The 13,471-nt window shown below is 60.3% G+C and overlaps 2 protein-coding genes across 2 annotated transcripts; both read left to right on the forward strand.

The window, feature by feature from the left end:
• On the forward strand, nt 1-1,024 carry Arl4d (ADP-ribosylation factor-like 4D; the record flags this gene model as incomplete). Its single annotated transcript, XM_005394499.2, is given in 1 exon segment — nt 1-1,024. A coding segment is annotated over 1 exon segment (600 nt). The 3' UTR covers nt 617-1,024.
• On the forward strand, nt 1,007-4,151 carry LOC106149637 (translation initiation factor IF-2-like). Its single transcript, XM_013519132.1, has 4 exons — nt 1,007-1,049; nt 1,564-1,686; nt 1,759-2,935; nt 3,043-4,151. Exons 1-3 carry the CDS (start codon nt 1,007-1,009, stop codon nt 2,607-2,609), a joined length of 1,017 nt encoding a protein of 338 aa, XP_013374586.1. The 3' UTR covers nt 2,610-2,935; nt 3,043-4,151.
• The last annotated feature ends 9,320 nt before the right edge of the window (nt 4,152-13,471 follow it).

A 13,471-nucleotide genomic window follows, 5' to 3' on the forward strand; every position in this document is an offset into this window, starting at 1 on the left:
GCCGCCGCCGCCGCCCATGGGGAACCACTTGGCCGAGCTGGCGCCCGCCCCGCTCCTGCCGCCTGTGCCGGCGCTGCACGTGGTGGTCGTCGGGCTGGACGCGGCCGGCAAGACCTCCCTCCTCTACCGCCTCAAGTTCCAGGAGTTCGTGCGGAGCGCGCCCACCAGGGGCTTCAACACCGAGAAGATCCGGGTGCCCCTGGGGGGGGCGCGCGGCGTCACCCTGCGGGTGTGGGACGTCGGCGGCCAGGAGAAGCTGCGGCCGCTGTGGCGCTCCTACACCCGCCGCACCGACGGGCTGGTGTTCGTGGTGGACGCGGCGGAGGCCGAGCGGCTGGAGGAGGCCAGGCTGGAGCTGCATCGCATCAGCCGCGCCGCGGACAACCAGGGCGTGCCGGTGCTGGTGCTCGCCAACAAGCAGGACCGGCCCGGCGCCCTGAGCGCGGCCGAGGTGGAGAAGCGGCTGGCCGTGCGGGAGCTGGCCGCCGCCACCCTCACCCACGTGCAGGGCTGCAGCGCCGTGGACGGGCTGGGGCTGCAGCCGGGCCTGGAGCGCCTCTACGAGCTGATCCTCCGGAGGAAGAAGGCGCCGCGCGCCAGCAAGAAGCGGCGGTGACCCGGGCCGCCCGGCCCTCCGCGGGGTCCCTGCCGCCTGGGGGACAGGATGGGAGAAGGGCGTCCCGCTCCCCACCTTCACGTCTGAGGGGCCGGGGCTGCCAGACCGAGGGCCACGTCCTCCACCCGGCGTCTGTCCTTCTCCAGCTCTCTCCACTTCTGTCCTGGGGGTGGACGTAGGTGGAGGACGCACTTGGGGTGAGGAAGACCGGGTCCCCCACCAGGGGCCTCTGCAGATCCTTCCGCGGGACACCAGTCACAGAGTTCCCGGTGTGTCTGTGACAGTGCGGAGGACCCTTGTCCGCACTGCTGGATCCACAGCCCTTTTTATAAGCCGTGTGTGCTCGCCGTGTTGTTACATTTTTTACCACTTGCCTGTAAGTTATTAAAGATGACGCTCGCGCCCGCTGCTTGGCCTGGCGTGTTCCTGGCTCGTCAGCCCAGGGAGGGCCCGGGAGGAGGCTTATCTTGAAGCTGAGTTTGCAGAATGCGCTCTCAAAAACTGCATTGTCAGCCGGGTGTGTGGGGGGGGGCACACACTGAGCTCAGCACTCAGGGAAGCTGAGGCAGGAGGATCACAAGTTGGCGCCCAGCCTGGCACAACTTCGCAGGATCCTGTCCCAGAGAAAAAAAACGAATAAAAAGGGCCGGGGATATAGCTCAGCGGTATAAGCGCCTGCCTGGCAAGCACAAGGTCCTGAGTTCGAGTTCCGGTACCAAAAAGCAAAAAAAAAACCCCACGAATGAAATAAAAGGCCTGGGATATAGCTCACTGCAGAAGGCTTGGATTCAATCCACAGTACCAGAAAAAATTGGCTGTGTGCTAGGATAGCTGATGAAACCAGAGGGGGTGCTTGCAAGCCTGTGGCTGCGGCTTGACGTCTGGGTTGGGGGTCACCTCCTTCCTGACTTTCCGCTCCTCCCCTCGCCCGCTGGCCCTCCTGACAGCAGCTGCTGCCTGCGGGTTTAGCCTGGACGCTGCCGCCGGCCTCCGAGGCCCCTCGGTCCTTGGCCGCGGGGCTGCCCGGCCTGCCCGGCCAGCTCGGCCTGGAGGACAGCGGGGAATGGAAAGTGCTTGTCCTGGCTCCGAGCCAGGCGGGCTGCGTCCTGCTGACTGCGCTCCGCGGCAGCCCGGTGACTAAGCCAGAGCTCTCAGCTCGGGTTCTTACAGGGGCCGTCACCCCCTCGGGGACAGGAGGGGCGAGCAGCCGCGTCAGCGCTGCGGGAACGCCGGGCACGCGTCTGACGGTGCAGAACCGGAGCCTCCCGCTGCTCCTCGACGCTGGGTGGGCGGAGTCCACGCCCTGTGCAGCTCCCTCGCCCCCGCGCTTGGTGCAACCCCAGCAACTGGGGTGCGTGGGGGTGGCCCGCTCCAGGATGAGACAGGAGGGAGCACGGGCTGGCACCCGACGTGGCTGGGAGGCTTCCCGCTCCCTTCCCCCAGCCGGCCGCCCTCCTCCACCGCAGGACGGGCGGGCGCGCTGACCGCGAAGGCTGCCCAGGCCTGCGTGCGGCCACCCCTCGGAGCTGCCGGGGACACGTGGACCGCGGCCTCCCCCAGGCCACACCCGTGGCTCAGCCGGGTGCTCGGGGGCAGAGCCCTGAGGCCAGGAACAGCTCCCGGGTCTGGCTCCGCCACTCCTCACCCCGGAGAGCCTTGGGTTTCCGCCCCCGCGCCCCGGCAGCAGGGCTCGGGGTTCGAGGAGGGCCGGACTGTCCTCCGTGTCCCTGGGGCCCGGCTGTCCGCGGGCGGTGATGGAGGAGCGGGACCAGTGGCAGATCACTGGCGGGGTGGAAGAGCCGAGGAGGAGGCCATGCTGCAGCTCGGGACTCGGAATCACCCTCCTGTCTCGGCCTACCCACGGGCAGGAGGGCCGGCGGGCAGGGCTACTTCCTGTCTGCGGGGAGTGAGGAGGGACAGACAGGTCCCCGAGACCACCCCGAACCCAAGTGATCTGAACGGAAGCCCTGGGCCGGGCCCTGCCCCTCCTTGAAGCCTCGCCCGGAGGAAGCAAGAACCGGAAGGGGCCACCCTGAGACCCCGCGCCTGCAGCGTCGTCGACGCGGACCGAGCGCCCCGCCCCGAGCCGCCCTGCCAGCTGTGTCCTCCCGGGCGGGCGCACTGCCGTGTCCCTGCTCGGCCTCCCGCCCTCCCTCCCTGTCCGGATTAGATTAAAGCCCAGACTTCCGCTCGCCGCTCCCTTCCCGGGCAGAGGAAGTTTTATCTCTGGAGTGGGCGCAGTAGTCCACAGCCCTCGCGCCCTCCCGCGCTCCGCTGCGCCACCGGGGTCCTGGGAGCACAGGGCACCGCTAGTCTCTGGTAGGGGGCTCCTCCGAGGGGCCACGGGCAGTGGGGGGTGAGGGCAGTGCCCCAGGCCCAGGCCAGCACCCTGCCAGGGTGGTCAGCGTGGTCCCGTCGTCGCCCAGGGACCTGCCAGGGAGTTGGTGTGTGAACGTCGCTGAGCCCGGAGAGGACTCCACCCGGGACGGGGGTTGGACCCAGGGTCTTCGCACTGAGCTACGGCCCAGCCTTTTGTAAAGTTTTACGTTTTCAAACAGGGTCTTGCTAAATTGCCTAGGCTGAGCTTGAATGTGAGATCCTCCTGCCTCATCCTCTTAGAGTGCTGGGACTAAAGGTGTATGCTGCCATGCCAGCTTCGTCCTCCTCCTTTCTCCTTTTATTATTATTATTATTCATTAACTTGGTGGGCTGGGGATGGAGGCCAGGGCCTCACGCATGCTAGAAAAGTGCTGTACCACTGAGCTAGGCGGGAGCATCAAAAGTTCAAATCCCACCTGGGGTATTTAGCAAGACCCTGTCCAACCCCACTACCACACACACACACACACACACACACACACACACTCTCTCTCCCCGGTGCAGACCGGTTATGTCCAGGGCACACGTGCGTCCAGCTCTCACGGATGGCGCTGAGGCTCATGTCCCCGCAGACGGGCTGAGGGGACCCGGCCTCTGCTCTGTCACCAGCGCCGGGCCTCTGAGGAGAGGTCATGGCGGGGCAGCGAGATCCCCTCCCGCCGCTTGCTCCTGAGCAGACTGCGTGACTGGAGGGGGTTCCCTGCCGGGCTGAGCTCAGATACTGCCGCTGCTGCTGGGGGCGGCGCTGGGCAGATCGCCAGGGCTCCCTGGCACCCACCCTGCGCAGACGTCAGCTGAGTGGGCGAACGCAGCCCGGAATAAACCGGGCCCTCCCTTGCGGGGAGCCAGGCGGGACCAGAGATGCCGCTCCAAGGGCAGGAAGGGGACAGCACGAGGGGCCCTGGGCCTCCCTGGCGGCCCTCTCCGTGGGGCCTGAGCCCGAGTCTCCTGGAGTGGGGTGGAGCCTGGAGGGTGGGGTCCCTGACCGGCCACCCTCAGCCTCCCGGGTGAGCCCCTCTCAGTGGGAGGTGGAGCCCCCACAGCGCACACCGCCTAGTCCCCGGGCTGGAGGGAACGCGCGGCAGCTGGGTTAAAAGTTCGTTTTTAAACCGGGCATGGTGGCGCACGCCTGTAATCCCAGCACTTAGGAGGCCGAAGCAGAAGGATTGATGCGAGTTGGAGGCCAGTCTGGGCTACAAAGTGAGCTCAAGGCCAGCCGGAACTGCATAGCGAGACCCTGTCTCAAAAAGACAAAAAAATAAATGAATAAATTTAAACATAAAAAAATAAATAAATAAAAGCTTGTTTCTTTGGTTTGTTTTTCCGTTTTTGTGTTGTCTTCTTTTGAGACAGAGTCTTGCAAAGTGGCCCAGGCTGGCCTTAAACTTGTGTTGGTCCTCCTGCCTCACTCTCCCCAGTATGGGGATTATAGGTGTGTGCCACCTGATGGAGGTCAGGTAGGAACAGGAGCTTCCAGACAGGCCTGCACAGTGTCCCAGAAGGCTTCCTGGAGGGGCTGAGGACTGGACACAACCTGAAACCAGCGAGGTGCATCTTGATTGACGTGGGGCCTGGGCTCAGATAGCTGGTGAGGGCGGAGCCTTCCAAGTCTGGACCCAGTTTCGTCCTCCCTGCCCTGTGACCGCCTGGCCTGGGGCGCCCTGCCCGCCCCACCCACTGTCACTGAGGGCAGCCCGGCTGTGTGCCAACACCTGGGGGCCCGGCGGGGTGGTGCCTGGGCAGGGCTCTGAGGTCCACCTGGTAGCCGCCAGTCTGCATGGCAGCTGAGACGTGCTGTGTATAAAATGCAAACCAGGCGCCGGGCACGAGGTTCTAAAAGGACTCTAAAGCATCCCTTTGCCCCGGTGTGGCGCATGCCTGTCACCCAGCACGAGGAGGCTGAGGCAGGAGGACTGTCACAAATTTGAGGCCAGCCTTGGGCTACATAGCAAGACCCGGTCTCAAATAAAGGAAAACAAAAACAAAAACAAAGGATCCATGAATACCATTTCACATTGCTTGTGCATTGAAACGGCTCTTCTTTTGTTACATTGAGTAAATAAAATACTTCCGTAAAGTTATTTCACCTGTTTCTTTTTAACTTTTAGCGAATGTAGTGGTGTGGCCTGGGGTGAGGTTTGAGGCTACACAGTAAGACCCACGAGAACAGGACTGCTGGACCTGCTGCTGTGTGTGCTGCTAAGGCCAGCACCCGGCCGCGTGGGTCCTCTCTACTTCTGGTTGTTGTTGTTGTTGTTGAGGCAGGGTCTTGCTATGTAGCCCAGGCTGGCCTCAAACTCGAAGCAATCCTCCTGCCTCAGCCTGCCGAGTGCTGGGATCATAGGCATGCACCATGGTGCCGGCCGAGGCCTCTCTTCTCTCACGCAGGGTGCAGGCCGGGCACCTGGGGGAAGGGACGTGATGGGGGAGGGTGAAGGATCTGGTTTTTTCCTTTCTGTGAGGTCAGAAGAGAAACAGAAGAGCAGCTTCGAGGCCCCAGGGTCAGGACTGGAAGCCTGATCGCCCCCGCGCATCCTGGGCAGGGCAGGCCAGGGGCTCTTTGCATGTTCGCGCTATTGCACTGCCATGCTCTGGGACCCACCCCTGGTCCCTGGCGTGGTGTCCCTGGCTCCGTCCAGGGTATTTTTCCAGTCCACAAGCTGCTCCACACTCCCTGATGACCAGCCCCGAGCCCTGGTTCCCGGCCAGGCCTGCCCTCTCTCCTGAGCCTGTCTGGACTCCACGGGGCCTCCGAGGCAGCAGGGGGGCGTCGCCCTGCAGGGCTGGGACGGACGGGCTGGACCAGCACAGCCTCCATCGTCCGGCCCGGTTCTGCACACACAGGACATGCGGCCTATGTGAGTGTGGGCCGCACAGGAAGATGTGGGGCTCAGGTGAGCACGCTCCTGTGCATGAGGCCTGCCATAAAGAGGCCACCTGCTCATCTCCCGAGCCTGTGTTCTTTCTTCCTTTTGAGGCAGGGTCTCACTATTTTAGGCCGACCTTGAGCTCCCTATGTAGCTCAGGCTGGCCTCTAGCTCTAGGCATGCAACACTTCTATTTATTTATTTTGTGTGTGTGGTACCAGGGATCGAACTCAGGACCTTGCGCTTGCCAGGCAGGCGCTTATGCCACTGAACTATATCCTCAGGCCCTGGCCTCCAACTCTAAACAATCCTCCTGCCTCAGCCTCCTGAGTGCTGGGATCACAGGCACAGGGCAACTCTGAGGAGAAGGACGGGGAGGAAAGTGGAGGGGACAGAGGGTGCTGAGCTTTGGTCGGCCCGGCAGGAAGCTCTGGGGGGCAGGGGGGCACTCCCCCATGTCATCAACTATGTCAACAGGTGGGCAGCTGGCCGTTACCCTGGTGTCCACCAACAGGCACAGGGGTCCAGAGAAGGGACGACCGGGCCTGAGACCACGTGTGGCACGTGGCCATCACTGGGGTGTAGCCAAGATGGGAAGAGCCAGATCCGGGCAGCCACAGTCCCGTGGCGCTGCGCGGCATCTGGCGTCTCTCTCCTGTCCCGCCTGCCCAGCTGCGCTGCACCCCAGGCTCCCCCTCCTCTGTTTCCACCTGGCCCGCACCTCACTCCAGGCCCCTCTGCAGCCAGGGTGGAGCCGAGGGTCCCGGCACCCCCAGGAACTGGGGCCGGGCATCCTCCCAGCCTCGGTGTCCCCAGGAAACCTGGCACTAACACCTTGCTCCTTGTCCTGAGCTGCCCCTTCCTGGGCAGCCCCAGCCCCTCCTCCTGTCCCAGCAGACGCTGCCCCAGGCCGCTCCAGGAAACCGCAGACCAGGAAGGAAGCCTCTGTCTGCACTGGGTCACATGTGCCCGGAGAGCGGAAGAGACAAAAGAGATGGTTGTCCCCGGGCCTGAGGCAGCCTCGGGGCTCCCGTACTTCTGCCACCGCCCTGCCCTGGGGCACCAGGGTCGGAGGGATGGAGGAAGGAGAAAGGGTGCAGAGGGCAGTCCTGCTCTTATTTTTTAATTACTCAAATCAAACGGAGAAGCTGGGCATGGTGGTGCATGCCTGTAATTCCAGCACTCAGAGGCTGAGGCAGGAGGATCGTTGCAAGTTTGAGACCAGCCTGGGCTACAAAGTGAGCTCAAGGCCAGCCTGAGCTGCATAGCGAGACCCTGTCTCAAAAAGACAAAAACAAAAAAACACACAAAAATATCAAACAGAGAACCCCCAGTGTTGCACTCTCCCCGGTTGTGTTCCCAACACGCAGAGGGCCCAAGCCTGCCTAAGGCGTGAGCGCACACGCGCGCACACACACACACACACACACACTCTTGGAGTTGAAGCCAGTGTGGCTGGCTCCGGGGAGGCCTGTGTGGGCGGCTGCAGACCTGTCCCCAGCAGGTGGCACCTGGTCAGCCACACCCTGCTCCGCGGGTTTCGCGTGAGCCGCATCCTGGGCGGCCGGGTATCACCAGGTGGGCAGGAGGCTGGGGCAGCCGGGCTGGCCCTGTACCAGCAGGGAAGGGAAATCCGCCCTCCCAGGGCAGGTGCGGTGACTCAGTTTACTGCTGGAGAGGAAGAGCCCTGAGGGCCCTGAGGCCGGGGACCCCTCATTGTCTGGAGGCGCAGGCCTGGGGCGAGGCGCAGCGCAGGTCTGGCTGGGGACTGCGGCCCTGGCACCCAGAACCCTGGGACGTGGGAGTCAGGCGGGGGTGGCGGGCCGTGCCCTGTGAGGCGGCCGGGCTGTAGCTGCTGTAAGTCCTTGGTGAATGCAGTTGGCAGCTGCCTCGGCTCTCTGTGACTCCCTTGGTCAGAGCCTCCCCACCGGGAGGAGCAAACCCGCTGTGCAGCCCAGCTCCGGCCCCCGCCGAGAGGCACTTCTTCCTTTGTTTTGTTCCTCTCTGCAGTCCTGGGGAGGGAGCCAGGGCTTGACGCAGGCAGCAAGCTCTCTGCCCCGGAGCCGCATACCCAGCCCTTTTCATTTTCTATTTTGAGACAGGTTTGCAGGTCTGGAATTTGCAGTCCTCCTGCCTCAGCCTCCTGAATGTCTGGGATTACTGGGTGCTTCCCCCAGCTCAGGAGGCGTCTCTAGGCCAGTTGCAGTGACCTTGTTCATCTGGAATTCAGAATGGAAGGTGCTGCGGGGAGTGTGAGGCAGGAGGAAAGTGAGGGTCTCCTTGCTGGCTGGTCTCTGGCATGTGGATTTAGCAACTCAACCTTGCTTCATTGCATTTGAATTTTTCTTGTTTTGTTTTTTGTTTTGGTTTTTTGAGACAGGGCCTCGCTATGTGGTTCAGGATGGCCTTGGACTCACTCTGTAGCCCAGGCTGGTTAGGAACTTGTGGCGATCCTCCTGCCTCAGCCTCCTGAGTGCTGGGACTCCAGCCTGACTTTCTTGTTTACTGTGGGGCTTCTAACCATCCTGAGGAAGGAAGACTTAGGAGACACAATATTTCTTTCTGTCTCCCAGCTCCCTGCCCCTCTTACCAGACAAGGAAAATAAGAACCGCGAAGGTGGAAAGAAAAACCAGCTTCCTGCAGACACGGCTCCCATTGGCCAGGACTGCAGAGCCGCAGGAGGACGCGAAGCCCAAGGGCTTCCAAACGCTCACTTGCTCACTCTCTTTGCTTAATTTTTTGCAGTACTGGGGGTTGAAGCCAAGGCTTTTGCACTGAGCTACATCCCTAGTTCTTTCCTTTGGAATTTTTTTTTTTTTTTTTGAGACAGGCTCTCACTAAGTCACTCCACTGCCCAGGCCGAGCTGGAACTTGTGATTCTCCTGTCTCAGCCTCTTGAGCATCTGAGATTACAAGAGCGCATCACCATGCCCAGCTTCAATCAAAATAAATAAATAAATAAATAAAGCACTGGGAGCTGGATGTGGTGGCACACACATGTAATCCCAGCTCTCAGGAGGCTGAGGCAGGAAGATCATTGTGGGATTGAGGCCAGCCTGGGACACATAGCAAGACCCTGTTTCAAAAATAAAACCTCAAAAAAATCCCCCCAAAACCCCTATACAAAAAACAAATCAAACAAAACAACAGAACAGAAGAAAAGAAAAGAGAGCCACTCATACAACCCCTTCAAATACAGACACTACGGCCATCAGAGCGGCGGGGTGCTGGTGGTGGTGTGACGGCCAGGGTCCGGTGACCGAGGCCAAGGTGCCCTCGCCGGGCAGACGCCCTGTGTCTCTGTGAGGCGGAGCTGTGGGTCACCGGCCTCCTGTGCAGCCCTCCCTGCCCTGGGACAGACTGGAGTCTTCTGTCTTGCTCTGCACAGCGCCCCTCAGGGACCGGCTCCTAGCTTGGCCCTTTCTCCCCACGTGCCCCGGAGACCCTTGGTTCCAAGTCCCATGCTTTTCACCCGCCTGGGGCCTCCGGCAGCGTTGGGTGGGGACAGGCACACTGGATGTTTTGGATGCAAGGTGGACGGTGCAGGGGTGCAGGGGTGGAGGGGGGTGATGGGCGGATAGATAGTCGGGTGGACAGGTGGATTGTGAATGGGCAGGTGGGGGGTGGATGGGCTGGTCAGTGGGGAGGGGGCCGATGGAGGAGGGGGCTCCTTGCTGAAGGTGCTGAGGTGGAACAGTTGCTCAGCATGGATTCCCCCACCATGCTATGTGAATTTGCCCCCTGGAATATCACACGCGGCCACATTTAGATGCAAGAAAAAAACGACCTCCCAGGCCAATTAGAAGTCGTTGAAGTGAGCATTTTGGGATCATCAAAGCCGCACGGAAGATCTTGGTTGAACTGCACAGATACAGTATTTGAGGAAAATACCTCCAAGCAGCTGCTGACGGCAGTGACGAAGGCTCTGAAAACAGCACAGCTCAGAGGCGCCAGGCAAGGGCTTGCGGGCGGCAGGAGCCACGACGGGAGAGGGGGAGGCGGATGCACCTTACGGGCTTCCGTAGCCAGCACCAAGAAAGTTCTGGAAGAAAAAGGAAATGGAAGCTGGGCCTGCCGCACGCCTGTGATGCAAGCTGCTGGGGAGGTTGAGGCAGGAGGACAGAAAGTTTGAGGCCAGCCCGGGCAGTTTAATGAGATCTTGCCCTGGCCCCCAAAAAACAATCAAAAAGGGGTGGGGGTACACTCAGCGCTGGAATGCTTGCCTGTCGCGCACAAGGCCCTGGGTTCAGCCGGGGAATGAAAGAAAAAAAGAAAATAATTGTTCCGGAGATCCTCTTGGCTCAGCCTCCCGCAGGGCTGGGGTGCAGGTGCTGGCCAGGACGCCCAGCGCACGCGGCACTCTGGCACCCCGGCCTCCTGGCCCTGCTGCATCTCGGGCTGTGACACTGCGCGTCTGTCTCTGTCCCGCAGGGGAGACTTTCCAGGCGTTCCTGGAACTTTCCCGGTGTTCCCTGGCCCTCGGCCTGGCCAGCCTGGGTGACGGATCTGTGGCCCCTAACCCTGTGTCCGGGGCCTCCCCTGCCTCTCAGCCAGTGTGCTCTGAGGGACCAGCGCTTCTCTCCCGCTGGTCACCCGGCGTCGCAGCCGTGCTCTTGGCATGCACACCGCCTGCAGAGTGACGTCTGCTGGGGCAGCGTCGCCCCCTCTTCCTGCAGGCTGCGCAGACAAGCTGCGGCTCCTTTCTGGGCATCAGAGCTCTGCCAGCAGGGGGCAGGGCTGGGGGAGGCCGGGCAGGAACAGGCGGGGGCACTCTCTGGAGGTGCAGGGCAGAGCAGCCAGATGCCCCTCCCCCTCCGGGCCGGGGCTGCCCCGGGGATATTTATTCACTTATTTGCTCCTTCATTCATTTATTTATTTTTGGCACAGGGCCTCACCGTGTAGCCCAGGCTGACCTTGAACTCACGGTGATCCTCCTGCCTCAGCTTCCTGAATGTAGGGGTCATAGACACGCACCAGCGTGACTGGTGTTTGCACTGTTGACGTTTAACCTCCTCCCAGGCCCTGGTCACCTTTGGGGGCACCAAGACCATGGGTTTTGAGACCCAGCCCTGACACCAAAGCACCGATGGAAGCGGGGACCAGGCTGTCAGATGTCCTGGTTTTGGAGAATGTGGGAAAAGAGGCTCTGCACATACCTCATCCATCTATTCACTCACTCACTCATTCTCTCACTCACTCACTCATTCACTCATCCATCCATCTGTTCATGCATCTATGCATTTATTTATTTAATTAGGTTTTTTTCCGGTACCGGGAATTGAACTCACAATGTCGCACTTGCCAGGCAGGCGCTGTGCCGCTGAGCTAAACCCCCAGCCCCTGTGCATTCATTTATTCATCCATGCATTCATCGAGTCATTCATTCATCCACTTGGTGAGGCCAAAGCAGAGGACAGAGAAGCACAAGCCGCAGTGATCAAGAGACCGAGAGCTGGGAAGAAGGAGAGGGGAGAGCACAGTGGGGAGGCTGAGGCTGCGATCTGCCCACTCACTCCTCCCCACCAGGAACTGGGTCGTGGTGCCCTGTAGACAGGGACTCTCAAAAATCAAAAGTGGTAGCACGGTGGCACACACCTGTCATCACAGCACTCAGGAGGCTGAGGCAGGAGAATTGCCAGTTCAAGACCAGTCTGGGCAATTTAGCCAGACCCTGTCTCAGTATAAAAATAAGAATAATGAAAAAGGCCTGGGGATGTAGCTCAGTGGTAAAGCACCCCTGGGTTTGATCCCCAGTACTGACCTGGGGTAGCCGGGTTCACTGAAACCTAACTATATGGGGAGGCTGAGGCAGGAGAGTGGTGACCTTGAGCCCAGCCTGGGAAACCTAGCAAAATGAGATTCCTTTACAAGTTCAAGCAACCAGACCCCTGCAGGAAGGGGAAGCGCCGGATTTAGGTGCAAGATTTTGGGTCCTGCCGCACCGACATGTTCATCCATCCACCCACTCCGTACCCCAGGCAGCCGGGGAAACCTGAACCGTGGAGGTTGGTTCTCTGGGCCTCTGTTTCCTCCCCCGCCCTCGCTGTTCTGGGAGAGGATTGTACTGAGGATGCCTGGTCACGGTAAGGTGCTGTGCAAGTGTGAATTGTCACCTCCTCCCACCCACCCCCACTCAGCCAGGAGCCATGAGGCTCCTAGAGTCACCTGGGATCCTCCTGCCTCAGCCTCCATGCCTCAGAGGCCTCCTGGGCAGCACTGTCTGGCGCACGTGGGTGTGACAGGAGCAGTCACCATCTGTCAGGAGCAGGGAGTCCTGCCCGGCCCTGCCCTGCCCTAGCCCAGCAGGTGGCGGACGCCCTCCCCACCCCCACAGCACGCCTGGCAGTCGCCCCCAGCCCCGCGTTTCGCGACCTGCAGTGAAAGTGGCAAAGAGCAGCTTGTAGAGGCCACAGAGGCCACCAGGCCGCGCCTGATGCACGCCTGGAATCTCAGCCCTCGGGAGGCTGAGGCAGGAAGGCAGCAAGTTCAAACCTAGCCTGGGCAATTTAACAATGTGACGGGACACCGTCTCAAAATTTAAAAACGGATAATACCAGCACTCCTGAGGCTGAGGCAGGAGGATCGTTGTGAGTTCGAGACCAGCCTGGGCTACAAAGTGAGCTCAAGGCCAGCCTGAGCTGCATAGCGAGGCCCTGTCTCAAAACGACAAAAATAAATAAATAATAAATAAAAAAACACAAAAAGTATCTGGGGATGGAGGTTAGTATGAAGGCCCTGGGATCAGTCCCCGGTATAAATAAAATAAATGTGTAATTGTTAAATTGAAAATGACAAACCTCTCCAGTGGTTAAATAAATAAATAAAATTACAATTAAATCGCAGATAATGGCACTGATCCCATACAAGTTTTTGAGGGGTTGAGTAGTATCCCTATTTATTGCTCATCTCCACAAATTAGACCAGAAGCTATCAAAGGCCGCATTTGGATGGCTGAGGGCGTGGCCTGTGGTGGGTTTGGGGTGAGGCTGTGTGCCCCCCGTGACACTGGGGACCAAACCTGTGCAGCGTTCAGCTCAGTGACTTCTTCAACCCCTTTTTTGTTTGTTTACCTTTCAAGACAGAATCTCGCTACATAGCCCAGGCTCGCAATGATCCTCCTGCCTCAGCCTCCTCAGTGCTGGGTTCCCAGGTGTGCAGCCCTGGATTTTTACCTTTTAATTTTAAGGTGAGGTTTTTCTAAGCTGTCCAGACTGGCCATGAACTTGGGATCCTCCTGCCTCAGCCTCTGGAATAGGTGGGATGACGGGCCTGCACCACCATACCTGCCAATCACCTATTTATTGTCCTTCTCCCCTTGAGGGAATGTAAACTCCTGAGAGATTTTGTATGATTTTCCATCCAGGAGCCCAAACAGTAGGCACACATCAATGTGCGTGTGTCACGGGAAGCCTCGGGGCAGGGAGCCTTGGTCTTCGGGCCGGCTCCCTGCCTCGCAGGTGCCCAGAAGGAGGGCCCCTGGCACACGGGAAGCCGCTGGGCAGGGAGCGTTGTCACTCGCCGGCCCTCAGGCCAGCCGCCGCCCCTCAATTGAGAACTACCATGGCACAGAGAAACAATGACACAATTGGCCCACCATGCACCGGCTGC

This window comes from Chinchilla lanigera, unplaced genomic scaffold, assembly GCF_000276665.1.
Source record: "Chinchilla lanigera isolate Chin_1 unplaced genomic scaffold, ChiLan1.0 scaffold00050, whole genome shotgun sequence".
Lineage (NCBI taxonomy): Eukaryota > Metazoa > Chordata > Mammalia > Rodentia > Chinchillidae > Chinchilla > Chinchilla lanigera.